The sequence below is a fragment of the Bolinopsis microptera genome, chromosome 9, assembly GCF_026151205.1.
Source record: "Bolinopsis microptera isolate Bmic1 chromosome 9, MBARI_Bmic_1.0, whole genome shotgun sequence".
In the NCBI taxonomy this organism is placed as follows: Eukaryota; Metazoa; Ctenophora; class Tentaculata; order Lobata; family Bolinopsidae; genus Bolinopsis; species Bolinopsis microptera.
This window is the reverse complement of record NC_087080.1, coordinates 15303730-15323775: the sequence shown is the minus strand read 5'-3', so window position 1 is coordinate 15323775 and position 20046 is coordinate 15303730. Positions and strand designations below refer to the sequence as shown.

General features: G+C 36.8%; 2 protein-coding genes across 17 annotated transcripts in view; both read right to left on the bottom strand.

Moving 5' to 3' along the window:
- Positions 1-177: 177 nt before the first annotated feature.
- On the bottom strand, positions 178-15011 carry LOC134820452 (uncharacterized). Of its 2 annotated transcripts, none has more exons than XM_063830836.1 (14): positions 14921-15011; positions 14455-14528; positions 14031-14225; positions 13570-13643; positions 13088-13235; positions 10395-10552; positions 10067-10166; positions 9654-9765; positions 9202-9330; positions 3132-3211; positions 2841-2982; positions 2541-2666; positions 2210-2382; positions 178-739 (listed from the first exon to the last, which is right to left on the bottom strand). In XM_063830836.1, the coding sequence occupies exons 2-14, from the start codon at positions 14518-14520 to the stop codon at positions 605-607; spliced, it is 1638 nt and encodes a 545-aa protein (XP_063686906.1). In that variant the 5' UTR covers positions 14521-14528; positions 14921-15011; the 3' UTR covers positions 178-604. The 2 variants fall into 2 exon arrangements, with proteins under 2 accessions (XP_063686906.1, XP_063686905.1); XM_063830835.1 differs by having other exon boundaries at positions 14811-14986.
- A 3620-nt stretch (positions 15012-18631) lies between these two features.
- LOC134820683 (potassium voltage-gated channel subfamily A member 2-like) overlaps positions 18632-20046 on the bottom strand; it is a 48278-nt gene continuing 46863 nt past the window's right edge. For all 15 annotated transcript variants that reach the window (XM_063831204.1, XM_063831199.1, XM_063831198.1 and 12 more), the window contains one exon: positions 18632-19651. In XM_063831204.1, the coding sequence (XP_063687274.1) occupies positions 19385-19651 (267 nt within the window). In that variant the 3' untranslated portion in view covers positions 18632-19384. The remainder of the gene's footprint in view (positions 19652-20046) is intronic.

The following is a 20046-nucleotide window of genomic DNA, read 5'->3' as shown; positions in this document are numbered from 1 at the left end:
GGGCTACTTATCGAGACTAGATGAATTTCTTTGTATCACGCGGTGACCCCCACTATCGCGGTGACCCCTGTCGCTTCACCCCTGTAGAGTTTCTACGATACAGGGGGAGCCGCGCACTCGTGCGCGGCGGGTCATACAACGTATGACAAGAATTTCTAAGGTGCACTTAGTAAAACTCGTAAATTAATTAAATTGTCGTGAGTTCGTACAGTAATTCTAAATCTCGATCTAACAATTCTGACAACATGATTATTATATTGTAATATAATCCTGAATGAAAATAACTTGATTGTAAGTACAGTAATTCATAGCTCTTTGACACAAGCAAAACTGAATCAATACACCCTAAACTAAAACAGCACATACTCCACTAAATGTGGCTCTTTTATTAAAACAGCTATCTTTACACTTTAAAGACTTCCCAGCTCACTTTAAAGACTTCCCAGCTCACGTGTCATGGTCATTGAGAATGAGACAGTTATATGAACCGGCCCTTTAGGATTTTTGTCAACTATCGCCAATTGCTAATATAAAGTCCTCAGTTTAAATTCTGGATATTCTTGAAAAGTACTTTCGGGCCGGCGAATGACCTCCTCCTGGCTCTTTAGTGCGCAACAGAGAACGCAGATATGATTCCCAGAATGAAGAGGAGAGTACAAATGACGGTAACCACGGCAACCACCCAGGTCCGGCTCCACCAGGAACTGTAGTACGGTGTCATTGTCATGACGTCACGCAACTGAGGGGGGTTTTCAATAATCGTACACTGTATCAGTATTATAGCATACATGTTACTGCTATTATTGGTCGAGAAAATATAGTAACACTAACACAGATTAATTAGACTACGGGTATTTGCCTCACAGAATGGCCAAAAAAAAGGAAGGTCTCTCAAAGTCACAAAACACACTTTATTCTAGTTTTTATCTCATAAGAAGCTAAGTTGACACTCATATTTTTCTTCCCGGGGGTTCATTTAATCTCATAACCATTTTTTCTTTGAGAAAAATTGGCCGGAAAATCTTCCTCCAAAAAAACATGCCTCACAGAATGGCTAAATCTGAATTTCTATAATTTTGTTGATGGAGATACTTTTTAAATTTCTATCACCACACGTTCTTAGAAAACCTATTAAGGAATGGGGTAATAACCTAAAACTCACGAAAAAACTGAGCTGTGAAAAATTATTTCACAAAAAAGAAAAAATGCCTGACAAAATGGCAAAAAAAAAAGAAAACGAGAAAATTTTATTTTTCTAAAACCTTTGGCTCTTGTTTCAGGCATGCTGCTGGTATTAATATGCCTTGTTAACACCCCTATATAGGTGAAATTTCTTAGAACTGAATAAAAAGGGCATAATTTCCTACACCAAAAATGGCCATTTTGTGTGGCGTTGTTCATATTCCCTGATTTCATGATTTATAACCTTCATTCGGCTGTAAAAACACTCCATCTGGGGTGTTATTGTATGATAAATAGCTTGTGAATACTTTAGACTTATGGTTTCATTGAATAAAAGGAGTTTTAAATTTTGGCCATTTTGTGAGGCATATTTTGGCCATTTTGTGAGGCGTTTAGCCATTTTAACATTTTGTTTCTTCCTAAATTGAACAATGTTCGTTTTGTTTGATGAATACTATTCTTTAAACATCTTCTGTCATACTGGTGCCAGAAGTTCTCACCAAAATGCAAACTTAGTTCAAAAATTTGAAAACAAATTTTGTGAGGCATATTTTGGCCATTTTGTGAGGCGTGTAGCCATTTTAGCATTTTTTTCTTCCTATATTGAACAATGTTCGTTTTGTTTGATGAATACTATTCTTTGAACATCTTCTGTCATACTGGTGCCAGAAGTTCTCACCAAAATGTAAACTTAGTTCAAAAATTTGAAAACAAATTTTTCAGTGCTCAAAATTTCTACATAAACAGTCATATTTATGCCAGAAAATGTGGTCCTAGTTAATGATTTCACCACAGGAAGTGTTGCCAGAAGACTTTTGTTTCATATGGTATCCACAAAACCTACCAGTCTTTTATAAAAAATTAGTTACAAAAACATTTACAAATTTGGCCATTCTGTGAGGCTAGCCATTCTGTGAGGCATTTACCCGTATGTCTATACTCCATCGCTTCACCAAGCTCGACATCCGTTTAATTGCAAATGTCATTTATGAGAAGTGATAAAAGTTAAATAAAGAATTGCAAATACCTTAGCGTATTTGTCCAGCAGCTGCATCCGGTCCTCTTCCCGGAAAGACAAACTAGCAGAAATGCTCTTCTCAATCCACGCGTCTACTCTACCGAACACTCTCCTGCACTTCCTTCTGCTCTGAACTTGAAGCATGATCGGGATGAACCCTATTAACAGGAATGCTATCAGACCTGTAGATTAACTATTTTAGTGTTTGAGTTCGGAAGACTCACTTAAACCCGTAAAACCCTTCATTGGAGATTTGGAATTTTGCTGATGAATGTGGACATGGCTGCCATTTAAAAATATTTCACAATCCATTATTCAACAGTTCATTAGATTTAGATACCTGCATATTTTGAGAGAGTCTTCAGATTTGAGATGAAAAGAGCACCACTGATAGGAATTATAGAAATGAAACAACCGACAAGCTTCAGTTTATTCTTGTACTTCGGGTCCGTGCTCAAATCGCGTCCTGGAAAATTAGTTCGTTATGCTGTTATTAGCACTATAGTTTGATAGCAACAGGGCCAGGGCAATAAATAAATGATTGTGGGGAAAGAGGCTGGCTCCAAGGGTGATATGCTCCAAGGGTGATATATAGGTAATAAGGGGAAGGTTGGAATTTGGTATCCAAGATATTACTAACCGGTGATAAGAAGACCAAGGTTGGCGACCATGGTGATGACACACAGAGGGTAGGCGCTGCACACAACTACACTCGGTGTCAACATGATAAGATAGCTGATCATACGGATCAGCATCGGATTTCCAGGTTGTCTGGTGACGTTCTGAAATAATCATTACTATTAGTTAACCATCCGTCGATGAGTCTATTTACTGATTACTCTTAAATGTGTTCAAGGACAGAAAGACCATTTGATTGTTTATTATAACCATCCATCACAATTAATAATTATTGTGAATTTTCAAAACTTGCCCAGTTAAGAGAAGCAGTGGCTGCCACATCCTCCCGGAATCTCAGAGCTGTCAGGATTGAAAAGGTCAGATAGACCGTACCTGAAATAGTACAGTAGCACACTTGTCTTAGAACGCACCTGAAATACTACAGTAGCTGCACACTTGTCTTAGAACGCACCTGAAATACTATAGTAGCAGCCATCAAAGCATGATCTTTGTGGTTTTTGTGGTTTTATTTGTCTCTTCTATTTGGACTAACTGTAACGTCATACTTAACTAGTGAATTCTTCTAGTTTCCCGAGATAGCTCAACTGACATTGGATTAGTGACATTGGATTGTTTGTATTGCTATGACGCGTCATCACGTACAATATCGTAGTGATCTATACTTTTTGCTGATGGTGAGTTGCAGTTCACGTGATTATGATAAGAGCATAATCATATAAGAGCCTCTGTAATGATCTTATACATAAGATCTACATTCTACAATGGTCTGCACTACAAACAATGGTCTGCACTACAAATTGTTATCTGAGGCGCATGCGGTGCTTGGCAACGCTCGTTAACAAGTCCGCGGTGCTTAGCAACGCTCGTTAACAGGGCCACCAATGACCAACGTCATGGTAGCATCATCCAAGTGCGCTACTTCCCGAGCATGTGGAACGCTCCTAGTGGGTACACATGGTTATAACGTTATAAATACACTACTTTACAGCATACAATAATCTCCTAACCCTTCACAGTTTTCAGTCGAATAAGTCAATTGCCAAATGTTATCGCAAGTTATAGCAAGTTATCGCTAGCCGCTACACCAGCTATATAAGATCCTCGGTTACTCCCTTCAAATTTTAATGAATCATATAATCCTTCATTTTACAAACAATACTGTCACTTACCTATAGGGAAACAGCATTAAACGGTAAAAATGCACCTAAAACTACTCAGTACAGAAATTCTGATGGCTTGCTGGCGTTCAGGTTCTTTGCCTGCTTTGTGATCGGTTTAATTACTCATAATCAATACACGTGCGACGAGCGGGCTACGGACATCTTACTATATATAAAGCGAGACGATATATATGTATGTATATATCCGTGCCATTTTACTGACACCACGGCATCAACTTTAACGCAACTTTCCGCAAAAACCGTAAAAGATATACAACTGAAACTTTTTTGACTGGGTCAAATGCCTTAATGGCCTTCAAATCAGCATGAAAAAATTAAAAATTGGCCAAGGAATAATAATTTTAGTGCCCAAAATTTGGACTCCCAAGTGGTGTCAAAAACGCGAATTAAATAGGTAATAATTATTTTATTCTCTCGAGTCTTGACACCACTTTAGGGTAGACGGGTTCCTGCTAGTGACTTTAATAGTTTAAATTTCTTATTACTTTATTATTATAGTCATAGCGAGATAAAAACAATGCATATGCAAAGCGAGCATGTGTTGCAGACCTCTACGATCTGAAAGGGTCAATCAACAGTTATCACTGTAATCACGTGCCTTTAATCACGTACATTACAGATCTTAACAACGCGGTCTATTAGCGCACCCTGCCCCGGCTTATGAGTTGTTCCCTCATTAATTATTTTATTACTATACCGTTTATACCGGTGTCTTAGGTTATAAATACAGAAAAGTTACCAGTGAGCCACAGCTTTAAATAATTATCGGTTTTATTCAGTACTTAAAGGTCTTAACATACGTTTGTGATAAAGTAGTCCAAGAAACTTTCCATATATTGATTCAAGCTACGCTAATTATAAGTTTTAGGATGAATGAGACTTCGATCCTGGAAACTACTCAGTACAGAATTTATGATGGCTTGCTAGCGACTAGCGTTCGGGTTCTTTGCCTGCTTTGTGATCGGACTGCCAGAAAACTGTCTAGCTTTGAGATATTTCGTCCACACAAAAAAACGAAATCTGTCAACTCTTCTTTACATAGTTGCCTGTTCTACTTCTAGTTCTATCGATATAGGTTCCTCTGTCATTCACCTCCCATTTGCTCTTAATCTGCTGAACACCACTTTAGAGTTAGACGGGTTCCTGCTAGTACTGATAACTGATAAGCATGAGTCTAATCGGTGTAGAAAAGAAGCATCGAAATGTTATTTCCATAACATTTTTTGTCCATTTTTGTCCGCCGTATTTTTTGTCCGTCTTGAAAATATAGGGTACCGCACGTACAAAAACAGACACAAAACATGAGCCCCCCCCCCCTATCCTTTTAAGAGCCCCAGGGGATTAGCACAATAATGTCATAGCCTCGCCTACCCTAGGCCTAGCAGCGAGATTACTCGCGTTGCAATATTGAAAACGCCAACTTGGAGCTGTTGCCTTGACAAAAACTGGCTTTTCTAGATGATGAAATTTGCAAGCTTTTGGTCTATTTACAAGCTTTTGGTCTATTAATTCGACAGCCTGATGCCTTTACCCCGTTGAAACTCAGTATGATCATTTAACTGCCCAATTTAAGCTCTTAACTCCAATCAGAAACCGAGTTATTTTGATTTAAAGTGCTGTAATTGCTATTAATATTATCACGAGAGTGCAAATAGGTGCAGCCTCATAACTAATGTCCTAATTATGCTGTACACCCCTAAATGTCCTAATTATGCTGTACACCCCTAAATGTGATAATGCTGGATATCTTTATGCCCAAGTGTGGCTTTTGACTTTAATCAGAGGCCAAAGTTTTATTTCGAAGTCGCAAAAGCGCCAAAAAAAGCGTGGTCGATTGCGCAAAACTGCATCATACTCCATAGTTACAATTTCTACCCAAGCCAAATTTGTTTCCGATCGGTTCCTTGAGGTATTCCAATTCTTTAACCCGGCCCCGGGGCTAAAATGTTTTAGACGGGAATGTTACCTGATCCATGAGTATATATAGATATCACCGCAGCCTTGAGGGCGGTACTAAATATTGCACGCGCGTGCGCGTGCAATATTTTATATCTCCACGAGGGCGCTAGCCCGAGGCGGAGATATTTTCGTATAGCACGGAGGGCCCAACGGGCCCGAGTGCTATACGATAGTTCCGCCCTCATGGCGAGGAATGATATCGTGTATATCCATGAGCGGGCGCTTTACAGTTTTCAACAATCATAGCAAATAGAAGTAAAAGATTTCGAACTAAAGCTGCAAATTTAATAGAAAATCATGCTTTAGCCTTTGGTGTAAGATGCAGAACAGGGCAACATTACTGATTATATAACACAATAGAAGAATTGAAATCCCACGTACTATAATGGTATTACACACCAACCAAATTGATGAACAGTCAACGGGATGTTAATCATTAACATAGATTAAAAATTGTGTATCTCCGTCAATCCATACTACGAGTAACACAGAATTCCTGTTACCATGACAACACGTCAGATGTACAATGAGAGTTAATCAGTACACAGTGTGTAGGGCCGGTCAAACAATAAATTCAGCTTAAACTATCAAAAAGAGTGCTCGGCATAACTTTAACAACTGTGTAACTATAAACTGAATGCCATCTGCAGTTACCAAGAGAGCTCAAGATAACGAAGCACGAAGGGACATTGAATATATATTATATATATTTTACGTTGAGTAAAAGATCAAATTCATCACATCAATATTAGTAGTAGACGGTATAGTTTCAAAACAAAAAACAGGGCAAAATTTCTTTCGGGAACACAATAGAATTACACGTAAAATTCCGGCCTAAAATTTCAAGAATTATTACTCGAAATAGCTTGAGCAATTATGGAAATGGAAATCAGTTGAAATAAACAATGGGGCGTGTATGGTGTATACTGTATAAACATCAACTCTAGACTTAAAGTCGCCACTAATTGTTGCAACCATGGTAACACGTCACGTGTTCAATGTCAGCCAATCATATTGCACTGCGTGGTATAGGGACTGAGGCCGATAAGTGATATAGGTAGTGCATTCCTTGAGCCGTGGGAACCATTAAGATGTAGTGTTAGTGACATAAATATGGTGTACGTGTCTTGTTATAGTTAAAGTTTAATAGTTTAGGCCCCAAAAATTTGTTTGAAAGTGAAAGTGCTCCGGGCTGTATTGTTACTTGTCACTTTAAGTATCATCTGCTCGCGTGCTGTATTTTAAGCGGGCTGGACGCGCACTGTGTCTTGTTACATCGGGCTGCGAGAGGTCAGAAGACAAAATATAGCCCGCTGGTGGATATAAAGGGGAATATAATAATTTAAAAACTATAAGTCATAAGCATGAGCAGAGGAACAGTTCAGAAATTTGGCTGTTGAGTCTAAAAAATATGTTTTTTTGCTCTAATTTATAATCTAGGCAGACTTAAATTTCAACTAAAACATGCACTGAACGATGGACTGAAACTGGTTCGTGAAAAACATAAACAGTTGGCCACGATGAATATTTACAATAATTTTGGGTACTTTTGGGGTATTATGGGGACTTTATTATGGGGGATTTCCAAAATCCATTAAGCCATTCCCCAATCCCCATAATACCCCAAAATACCCCTTGGCTTCCCCCTATTATAGTACACAGTCTTGCTCATTTGTTTAAATTGGTTATGCAGGCTTAAACAAGAAGATCTTGTTAAAGAAGATCTTACTTTGACATCAAAATCGGAAATGTCATGGTGAACCATCATATAATTTATACGTTCAGCTATGCAAGATTTCTCTGTAGTGGCTTTTTATGGCTTTTAGAGACAATACTCTAATTTATCTTCCTTACAAATAGCAACCAAGTCCCAAGACGATGGAGAAAATTTGTCATGTATTCATCATGCTGGTGTTTATGCCGCCACCATCTTCGAATGATCCGTTTTACGGTAAGGAAAAAATATATTAATTTGATGTAAATTAGAATTTATTGGTATTTCGTTCAATCATAGCTCAAAATTGGATAAATAACTTATATTTTACACAAGATATATGCACGAAGAAGGATACTGATTTCTATGGAAACGATATATCCTGGATAGCGAATTCACCTTCCATGATGGACTGCTTGTCAAAATGCAGCGAAACTGACGACTGTAAGTCCGTGGGTTTAATGCAGAATTATGGTCAAAAGTGCTACCTAAAAAGGAAGAGATACGGGGACAGAGTGACTGAAACGCACGGGGTCTACTCTAGAAATCTTGATTGTGGAGGTTAGTGGTTGCTTAATCAAAACGGCTTAGTTAGGAGTTTGGCGCGTGGTCGTCCGAAAACCGTTGTAAAATCGTATCATAAGACGGTTCCATTGCTCTCCTGTGTAAAACAGAAAAACAGCCATCTACCAAGGATTTTGAATGCGCGTTCCTGGCGACGAGAAGTAGAGCATTCAACAGTCTGCATGATTTAGAATAAGGAAATCCTTAACCAAGATATCTGGTCGATTCGAAATTGTATCGAACTAAAAGGCAGCATTTTGTCCCGGCTCAATAATAACGTTATATCGTCACTGACTTGCACTGGAAACAGCTTGTGTGACTTAAATTCTATTTGCGACAGTGTCACGTAATCGACAGGATAAAAGGCCTTGTTGATTATTTAATATTCACATGAGGCCGAGGGCGTGGAATGCGATGCATGGCACTTCAACACGAACTTTAGTACTTTTTTAGTCTTATCTTAATAAATTTTAAAAAATAACAACGGCACAAGGCTTCATCATAGCAGATAAAGGTTTAGAAAATCCACGATGGCGCACCCAGTATCATTAGAAATGGAACTTCAAATATCTAAAGAGAACTCTTTTCTTTTTCCGAATTTCAAATGAAAGTAAAGCCCTTGGTAAGGTGAAGCGTGATGACAGTCTGCTTGAAGTTTAAAGCAATAAATTACATAAAGCCTGTCATGATAGCAGAGATAAGATAACGAGTAATGTAATTTTCACTTTATTTTTTCCGTTGAACTCAAATGTGATACTTGAGGAGATATCAGGAAATTTGGTCTAATTTTAGAACATACGCCAAATATATATCAGTCACTGATATCATTAAAGTCACAGGTCCCGTGAAATAATGCGATACAACATGCAAACAAGTAAAGTTAAGACTTACAAGCGAAAGACAGGGCACCAGCGAACAAACTGACAAGTAAAGTTAAGACTTACAAGCGAAAGACAGGGCACCAGCGAACAGCTTGTGTAGATTTTTCTTGTCCCGGGCAGGTTGCGCTATCATGGGGATACCCTCGTGTAGAACTTGGGAGTATACCACAATCGGTACCATGTTCACGAAACCTGGGTAGTGGGTATACAGGGTGTACCACAAAGTGTGAATTTCTTCCACTTTAATAGTTTTTCGACACAATATATTGACACAATGTGATGAAGAGTTTTTAGCAACTGCTCCTTCATGATATTTTGTATCATTTCTCAAAAAATCACACTTTCTGTGGTACACCCTATAGTTGTAATTGTGCGAGGTTTTGGTGCAAAAGCTAAATATTGGATATTCATCGAGTTAGATTTTATAGTAGAACACCAAAGATATTTATTTAAACTTATGTATAATATATATTATCAAGCGTCGACTTTAAAACATTGAAAAAAATAAATCTTACTTGTGAAATCAAAGGCGAAAAAGCGTGTAGGATGGGGTTGATGCTCACCGTCGGCAATGTTACCCGTAGCGAGCCCGTATATACAGTGTATTATACCTACACCTATTGTGAACTGAAAAAATTTAATATATTAAAGTCACTATTGTGACGGTACATAAGAACTAGACAGAAACAAAGTGTGAAGGGCCTGAACGGAACCCCTCGGTTTCAGTTCCTTGTTTAACACTGCCGTACAGCAAGGACATCCACCGGGTTCTCCAAGGATATATACAGCTCCAACCTCTAATTCTCTAATTCGAATATAATAATAATATTTATATAAGCTGTTAAACACTAAAGAAGTGCAATGAAGTACAGCGAACCCTTTATTATGATCTATCAATCTTATTTCTAAAGAAGATTTTACTTTTTACCTGCATGATAAAGCTAAGAGCTATCTGGAAGGGCTTCATAGTGCTCACGTCCATGGCTGATATTGGTATCACTATGCACGCAAATATCAAGACTGAAAATCTGAGGAGACAAAGCGTGTCAGCAGTATTTCTGGTAGTCTGATACAGAAATAGAAAGAAAACATGCACAACTTATCACCATGTAGTTGTACTTCATTCACTTTAGCCCTCTGCGATTCAGAAGATCTGTCATAACTTAAATGGAAAGTAATTACTTGCCTGTCAGTTAGTAAATTAGTAGTTACTTTATTTAATTAATTAACTTAATTAATTAATTAGTTTTAATTGCCTGTAAGAGTTGAGACAGTCTCCCCCAGGTAGCAGCCCCTCGTAGTCAGATAGATTACACAGGCCGAGAGAGTGGATGGAGGTATTGTACGGTATTACCAGAGACCAGGTAGAAGCGAATATTGTAGCGTATGCACATAGCGTAACCAGCAGGTATACCTAAAGAAAAATTAGTTTTAGACAATTAACTATGTAAAACCAATAATTTATTGATGAATCATTTAGTTGCGATTAATAATCGTCATGATACAGAAAAAACGTGAATTTATTAAAATTACTCAGCGGAACAGAGCTCCAAATGAGATTCGTCCACTTTCTAACTTAACTCAACCGATACAGAAAACTCACAATAATCAAAGAAGCAGTAATAACTCAACCGATACAGAAAACTCACAATAATCAAAGAAGCAGTAATAATCCAACCGATACAGAAAACTCACAATAATCAAAGAAGCAGTAATATTCCAACCGATACAGAAAACTCACAATAATCAAAGAAGCAGTAATAATCCAACCGATACAGAAAACTCACAATAATCAAAGAAGCAGTAATAATCCAACCGATACAGAAAACTCACAATAATCAAAGAAGCAGTAATATTCCAACCGATACAGAAAACTCACAATAATCAAAGAAGCAGTAATATTCCAACCGATACAGAAAACTCACAATAATCAAAGAAGCAGTAATAATCCAACCGATACAGAAAACTCACAATAATCAAAGAAGCAGTAATAATCCAACCGATACAGAAAACTCACAATAATCAAAGAAGCAGTAATAATCCAACCGATACAGAAAACTCACAATAATCAAAGAAGCAGTAATAATCCAACCGATACAGAAAACTCACAATAATCAAAGAAGCAGTAATAATCCAACCGATACAGAAAACTCACAATAATCAAAGAAGCAGTAATAATCCAACCGATACAGAAAACTCACAATAATCAAAGAAGCAGTAATAATCCAACCGATACAGAAAACTCACAATAATCAAAGAAGCAGTAATAATCCAACCGATACAGAAAACTCACAATAATCAAAGAAGCAGTAATAATCCAACCGATACAGAAAACTTACAATAATCAAAGAAGCAGTAATATTCCAACCGATACAGAAAACTCACAATAATCAAAGAAGCAGTGATAATCCAACCGATACAGAAAACTCACAATAATCAAAGAAGCAGTAATATTCCAACCGATACAGAAAACTCACAATAATCAAAGAAGCAGTAATAATCCAACCGATACAGAAAACTCACAATAATCAAAGAAGCAGTAATATTCCAACCGATACAGAAAACTCACAATAATCAAAGAAGCAGTAATATTCCAACCGATACAGAAAACTCACAATAATCAAAGAAGCAGTAATATTCCAACCGATACTGAAAACTTACAATAATCAAAGAAGCAGTAATATTCCAACCGATACAGAAAACTCACAATAATCAAAGAAGCAGTAATATTCCAACCGATACAGAAAACTCACAATAATCAAAGAAGCAGTAATAATCCAACCGATACAGAAAACTTACAATAATCAAAGAAGCAGTAATATTCCAACCGATACAGAAAACTTACAATAATCAAAGAAGCAGTAATATTCCAACCGATACAGAAAACTCACAATAATCAAAGAAGCAGTAATATTCCAACCGATACAGAAAACTCACAATAATCAAAGAAGCAGTAATATTCCAACCGATACAGAAAACTCACAATAATCAAAGAAGCAGTAATAATCCAACCGATACAGAAAACTCACAATAATCAAAGAAGCAGTAATAATCCAACCGATACAGAAAACTTACAATAATCAAAGAAGCAGTAATATTCCAACCGATACAGAAAACTTACAATAATCAAAGAAGCAGTAATATTCCAACCGATACAGAAAACTCACAATAATCAAAGAAGCAGTAATATTCCAACCGATACAGAAAACTCACAATAATCAAAGAAGCAGTAATATTCCAACCGATACAGAAAACTCACAATAATCAAAGAAGCAGTAATAATCCAACCGATACAGAAAACTCACAATAATCAAAGAAGCAGTAATATTCCAACCGATACAGAAAACTCACAATAATCAAAGAAGCAGTAATATTCCAACCGATACAGAAAACTTACAATAATCAAAGAAGCAGTAATATTCCAACCGATACAGAAAACTCACAATAATCAAAGAAGCAGTAATATTCCAACCGATACAGAAAACTCACAATAATCAAAGAAGCAGTAATATTCCAACCGATACAGAAAACTCACAATAATCAAAGAAGCAGTAATATTCCAACCGATACAGAAAACTCACAATAATCAAAGAAGCAGTAATATTCCAACCGATACAGAAAACTCACAATAATCAAAGAAGCAGTAATAATCCAACCGATACAGAAAACTCACAATAATCAAAGAAGCAGTAATATTCCAACCGATACAGAAAACTCACAATAATCAAAGAAGCAGTAATATTCCAACCGATACAGAAAACTTACAATAATCAAAGAAGCAGTGATAACCCAACCGATACAGAAAACTCACAATAATCAAAGAAGCAGTAATATTCCAACCGATACAGAAAACTCACAATAATCAAAGAAGCAGTAATATTCCAACCGATACAGAAAACTCACAATAATCAAAGAAGCAGTAATAATCCAACCGATACAGAAAACTCACAATAATCAAAGAAGCAGTAATAATCCGGCCGGGTTTCCCAAAGAATACCTCCATCAGCTCTGTAAACTCAAACTTCCTGGCAGCTGTTATCTCATATTTAGGCTTTAACAGTCTGGTCCTTGAGTTGACACTACCAAAGGTGTTATTCCTGTAGGAATAATAAAAATCTAAGTTTAAGTAACACCACTATTAAGATAAAACTTATATACTCAGCAGAATAAATCAATTAATTAAATTAAATAAGAAAATAGAATTCGTTATATCGCGCGATAGGCAGTTTGAGTTGATGGCCAGAGTAAACCTACAAAAAAAAACATTTTAAAAGACTGGACCGTATAAAAATTTCGAACTATGAAACTTGAAAGTAGGGGCATCAACTATCCATCATTTGACCTACTGATTACGGATTAGTTATAATTAAAACTTTTGACCTACTGAGTACTGATTAGTTATTAAATAGTTGTTAAGACGTTAGGACGTACCTTCTACCAACGATGGAGACGTCATGGAAGTTGAGATCTGGAATATCCGATTCTCTGATCACTGTGTCTAAAGCCTGGTTAAAACACAGTGGTTAAAACACAGTTTTAAAACACAGTTTTAAACTAATAACAACACTACAAAGCTATTACATTTATTGAGAATTATGTAATGTAACGTGATGGAAATATTTTAAACGGACATATCCTGTCCAAACCCAGGATGCACTACATGAAGAATTCGTTGTAACTTTGTTTGAAAAGCATTAATAGATACATATAAATTTCTAGCCATCACGAGGATGTAATTATAATAATGATAAATTCTCGCTGATCGAATTTTTATTCGAAACATCCTCAGTTCGAAAACTTCGAAAAATTTTGACTGTACAATGTACATAATATGTTTTGTACGTTGCTGGAATATCAAATAAATAAGAAAAGTTTATAAAAATAGCAGTTACCTGTGCTCTGGAGCAAGTTTCCAGGGTCCAATTACTAGTAATAACAAGGGTCAATGTTACTAAAATTAGAGTCATAGCTCCCCACATTATACCCCCGTGGTAGAACACGTAGGGCATGGAGAAGAACCCGGCTCCGATGATGAAGTTTATGGACATGATGAAAGCAGGTACCATCCCTATCTCCGGTACATCCTCCTGCGGATGGTAAGGGTTGGTTAAGCTTGAATTGAGGGAGTTTGAATAACCTACGTTGAGCACCGATACTTACAAAGCTTTTGTGTATAATTCTGATAATGGTATGGATGTAAAATGATGAAGGAGAATCTGATTCCGACTGGAATAACAGGGATTATTTTGTTACTGCAAGTCTGAGAGAACGTATGCGGAGTGAAACTTCTCATTACTCTGTTCACTGTTGACCTACCTCATACTCGCTCCCCTCAGAGTTGATTGACTGTTTAAATGTTCTGACAGGGATTCCTTCGTTCATTCTGAAAGCTGGAGTGAGGTAAATTTTATGTGAAATCGGGTTGATTTTATTTTCCACAGAAGGTCTAAAAGTACAATGAACAGCTGGATAACGAATTGCTTTAAACAAGACTTGGATGTAATATTAACGATACAAACCACGACTTAATTAGAACAATAAACTAAAACTCAACAAGAAAAATTTCAAGCTACAAATTAAAAAGGGAAACGGAATTTATAAGTAAAGTTAGAAACTTCAACCATTCGAATAAATGGCATACAGTATTTCTGTGACTTAACAATATTACGCACCAATTCTTAGAATAAGTAAAATTGTGATTTGAAACGATACGCACACCATGTACTAATATAGTCAGAACAAGGAAGGAATTAATACATGAAAAAGATAACAGGAAACGTACTCCTTACGTAGTCAAGTGGCAGGAGGGTTCAAATTACACGTATAGAGTCACTAGACCAGACGGCGCAATCTCTCAAGATATACAGTCTCGCAAAATGTACAGTCTTATCTTTAAAAACGTACAGTCTTATCTTTTTTTAAAGCATGTCTGTAATCTTAATACACCTCGGTGGTGATTATGAGTAGTATGTGATAAATCATAAAATATTACATTTCCAATTTTGCAGGAGGTGAAATTAACGCTGAAATTTAAACTGAGCAAAATGAATTCGAAATGTGCAAATACTGATAAAGCGTAAATTTGCGATTCTTGTAGATAAAAATGGGTCGAATTTTATTTGAAATAAGAAATTATTAAGTTTCTCCAATCTTTATGCATTGATGATTATCATAGTGAGAATTGTGATATCATTATCTCTATTTGGTCTTTATATCACGTATTTATAATTATTTATCGCGTCCGCATCATATCTTTCCCAATAAATTCATGCTCTCTTTGTTCCTCAATAGTAAGGTAATCCCACTGGGAGACAACATTCAATTTAAAATTGAGAATCGAATAAATTTTAACCAACCTCCGAAACGGAACATGATTCTGGATCCAATGAATCAATATCGGGAACTCAGGATAGCCGATAGGCGCTTATCAAAGTACAAAGTTATGTTATCGTCTGCAGTGTATCTAGATATAAACTGATAATTGTATGCTCTTTCTAATCCTATCGCATTTCAAATTTGAATACCATATTCATAAAAAATCAGGAAAATGTGACCAATGTTCTACCGAGTAAGGTAATCAACGTCAACTAACTAATGAACCGACGAAATTGAATAAAGTCTCTGTTCAGCTGAAAAAGTTAATCAGCTGGTGTCAAATATCAATAGACTGGAAACATGACGAACATGCAAAGTATGAACCACGATAACATTAATTATACTAATAGGTCAGACGTCATATCAGTAGGTGCTAGAAGGTATGTAACAGGTTAATACGATACCCTCTCAAAATTTTTTATCAAAGAGCCTTCAGATTAGATTGTTCATAGCGGCTTGTGAGTCAGTACTGCAATAATACGGATCAGAAACCTGGACACTGACAAAGGCTCAAGAGAAAAGTTCGGACGGGACATACACAAAGATGCTGGGTATGGTGCTGGGTCTCATGGAAAGACAAGGTGAAAGGTCAGCAATATAACTTTGTATGGTAGCCTAGTGCCTACCGAGGCTGTCAAACAAGTTACGAAGCAGCTGAGATTAAAAATGGCGGGACACTGCATCAGAAATCCTGAGCTACTTGCCCGTGATTTAGTCTTATAGAAACCTATGCATGGTAGATTGGTAGAGCACAGCAAGGCCGACCAAGACAAAGCTACTTGTCTATGTTACTGAAGGAAGTTGGGACAAACTCTAAAGAGGAACTGCGAACCCTGATGCGGGACAGGGATATAATATATATGGAGGGGGTTATCTGGCGTAGATCGGACTTAGTTCCGACATAGTATTATAAAAAAGTATAGTAGTACTTAGTAGCTGTAGTAGTATAAAGTAATATAAAATGTTGTATTTATTGAAGTAAGAAAATATTTTACTTAGAAAATGCTCAGTATGTACCCAAGCCACTATAAAATGTACAATTTACAATGTATAAACTATAATGCGATGAAAGTGAGGTAATCCCACTGAGAGACAACTCACAACGTACAATTTAGAATTGAATCAATTTTAACCAATTACCTCCAAATTATAACGGAACATGATCCTGGATCCAATGAATCAATATCGGGAACTCAGGATAGCCGATCTGCCGATAGGCGCTTATCAAAGTACAAAGTTACGTTATCGTCAGAACAAGAAAGTTGCAAAAAATAGGAATTGGTATTTTCCTTGACGGATGTTACTCGTCTAAATTTCTTCAAAGTAGCGCGCCGCTTTCTTCTCGAAAAATGGCAAGTGCTACGAAGTAGCGCGCGCCGGGCCAGATCATTAACAATGGTCAAGTATTTTCCTTGCACATGCATATTACATTATAAGCCACAATCGACTCTCGGGTGCGACTGCCGACTTATAGAACTGAACAGTGAACAGCTGGTACAAACGAGGCTATCTGACATACAACACGTAAACATGAACAAAGTTACACTCGATATACAACGTTCACTGAACGAATATTGTACATCAGACACATCGCACGTGTTTTTTTACGCGCGCGCACCCACGTGCGATGATAACGCGCTCCAATACTCCAATAGGTTAATTTATGACACGTGACCTCTGGTAGCCCTAAGCTAAGGGGTCTTTCGAAAGTTCCCACACATTTATTATTATATCGTTTATTTATGTTTCGTAGTTGGAACTGTTTTCAGATGCGCGGCGCTGGGGCGGCTTGTCGCAATTGAAGTTGAATCGTGTGGGCACGTAAAGTGCATATAAACTTAAAGGTGCTGACCAAAAGTGATCAAATTTAAACTTCATACAGTTACACGAGAAATGTATTTATGAAAGGCGAGTCATTTTTGTTGTTACGAGACTTTTGAGTTCGTGGTAAATGTAATTCAAGTTGTCTGTTTTTACTTTTTGATTCCTCCATCCGTTCGCGTTCATTTGTATTATCCATGAAACATAAATTACGTTAAGTTATACTTATATCTACTATAACGGTTTCTTGAGCTGTCACTTCAATCAATGGAATATAAACATTACACAATCAGTAATTATAGCACAGGCCACCGGATATGTATTTTAAGTTCACCCTCCGTCTCAGCCACATGGCAACCTTTTATAATAAGCCAGCGATTTTCAAGTTTTGAAGTAACATTCTTTTAATATATAACATCGCGTTGTCAATGGACCTTTCTCAGCGATCTGATGTGGATCATGGTTCTATAAGTTTTACAGTTTACTCTCATGGTGTAGCCAGTTAAGTTAGTGTCGCCTGGTCCCCGTGATCATGACGATTGTGGTATTTATATACTCTGAATAAGCCAGGGTTTTTGCTAAACTAATATTGATTAAAATTAGTAAAAGCTATTTGCTTACGCGTTTCAGCTAACATTCGTCCGTTTTGCTATTTTTCCAATTCCACAGCAGAAGATGAGCGACTGGTCGGGTGAGTGTTTTTAATCACCCCTTTATTTTCTGGATATAAATTATAGTGCCTCTGTTTTACATTCCAAACCATTTACGAAATCAGAGCTAATTTAAGATTATTTGCAATTATAAGCAATTTTCCGAAGCAATTTAGAACCGAAAAAAGTCTAATTACGCACTTCTATTACGACATTAGAACATTAGGCATCAAATTTAGATTTTATTTCAAATTGGTTCAAACTTTTAGACGTTTAAGCCAAAATCAAGACCAGAAATTAGCCTATAATATATATAATAGGACGGCTCCTAGGACTGAACTAGTAATTTGTCTATCCGCCACTATAACTGTTTTCTCAAGCCAAAAACGTTAACTCAAAAACTTAAGAGTTAGAGCTGACACAGACAAGGCATGGCGATACAAATTTCTCTATAAAATGCTTGTAGTTGTACTCATATTGAATTCATATACATTAGTATCTTCTTTATGGTATTTACCATCCCATTACCATATGATTAAAAGTGAATATGCGGGAATGGGTACCCTCGTCTGTTTTTTATCACACTCATCTTCTCTAGATCAATTGAAAATCTCTGTTTTATTCATTTATTAACAATCGATACACCATTGTCATTATAAAAAGCAAACAATTGAAAATGTTGAAATAAAACTTTTGTGAAAACTCTAGTACAATAATTTATGAATGATCTATAAAAATCCAAACAACAGTAACCATGGCAACTCGTATTAAACAACATTATTAAATATGTGAGCTAAACTAAGTTGAATAATGAATATCCGTTAATTTTTGATTTGTTGAAAATAATGAATATCAAAAGTACCTCAGTTCTCTGTTCACAGCCTTAAAATTTAATGTTTGATTGGATAATATATTTCATATGACAGCAAATATAAGGTTAATTAGTGGCACCTTCTATTAAATGGATATAGAACGGCCCCTCCTAACATGTTACATGTAATAATTTGCTAACCACTTTATCAAAAAGCGTCACATGATTAAAAGAATTCCCAAATACAATCAACAATTTAAAAATCTCAGGATTGTCCTAAGTCCTCAGTTCAGGTACAAAGGGATGGATAAGGGACGATCAAGATCAATTTGCTTTTGATTATTTCCAGCTTCGTTGCAGCGCATCCCCTAAACTATATAATTTCCAAATCTTGGCTGAACGTCGACATAATGTCACTTGGATATTTCCGAATCCAAGGTGGCGTCTTGCGAATATACACAATAAACTATATTAGCTTCTCAATCTACTAAAATCTGATAAAAACACCATCGTGAGGCAAACGAGCGCATGTACATGTAACATGCGCATGAGCACATGTAATACGCACATGTGCTCGCGTGTATGTGTTCTACGTTTGCGTGTTAGTTATTTGGTCTTTTTCCACCTGTTGGTAACCTGCATTTCTCTGCTCCTGAGCCTGCTTGGCCGCCTGTTGAGCCGCCTGCTGAGCCTGCTGCCTTTTTTCGTTTTCTGGACTGAACTTTTCGAAGGCTTTGTTGAACTTAGATACTATGATAGTCATGGGAAGTGCTAGAAAGATCATGGACACGAAGACGAGTATGCTGGCGACCAACTTTCCGGCCCAAGTTTCTGGATACATGTCCCCGTATCCCACCTGAGAGAGTATCTTTGTCTATAACAATTGATTATTGCAATTTATAATTATTATTATAGATCTCAAAATAGCAGTTCCGGACAGGTGCCTTGTCGTCCAATCAGAATCTAAGATTCTCATCAATTTAACTATGAATCTTCTATTTTTACTCCTACTTTAGCATTGTATTCGCGGGTAATGGTGATACCACGACCATGCCGGTCACACAGCTGCCTTATATATAACTGGTCTAGTACATAAATAGATTGTTCATTCAGATTTAAATTGAGCTTGCATATTTAACATATTCTCTTCCTGACAATACTCTAGACGATAGTATGAGTATTAAGATGCTGGAGCAATTGTAGCGTGTGACGCGTCACTGTAACGCACTTGTTGTTCATCAGCGTATGATT

Bases quoted from the DNA above. Each gene is read 5' to 3' on its own strand.
- LOC134820452 (XM_063830835.1), bottom strand. From the start codon at position 14,859: ATGGTGTGCGTATCGTTTCAAATCACAATTTTACTTATTCTAAGAATT. The intron at 10,167-10,394 runs GCAATTAAAACT...TTGTCTCCTCAG, and splicing joins GACTGTCTCAACTCTTACAG to ATTTTCAGTCTTGATATTTG. The intron at 9,766-10,066 runs GTAAAAAGTAAA...AAATTTTTTCAG, and splicing joins CTCTTAGCTTTATCATGCAG to TTCACAATAGGTGTAGGTAT.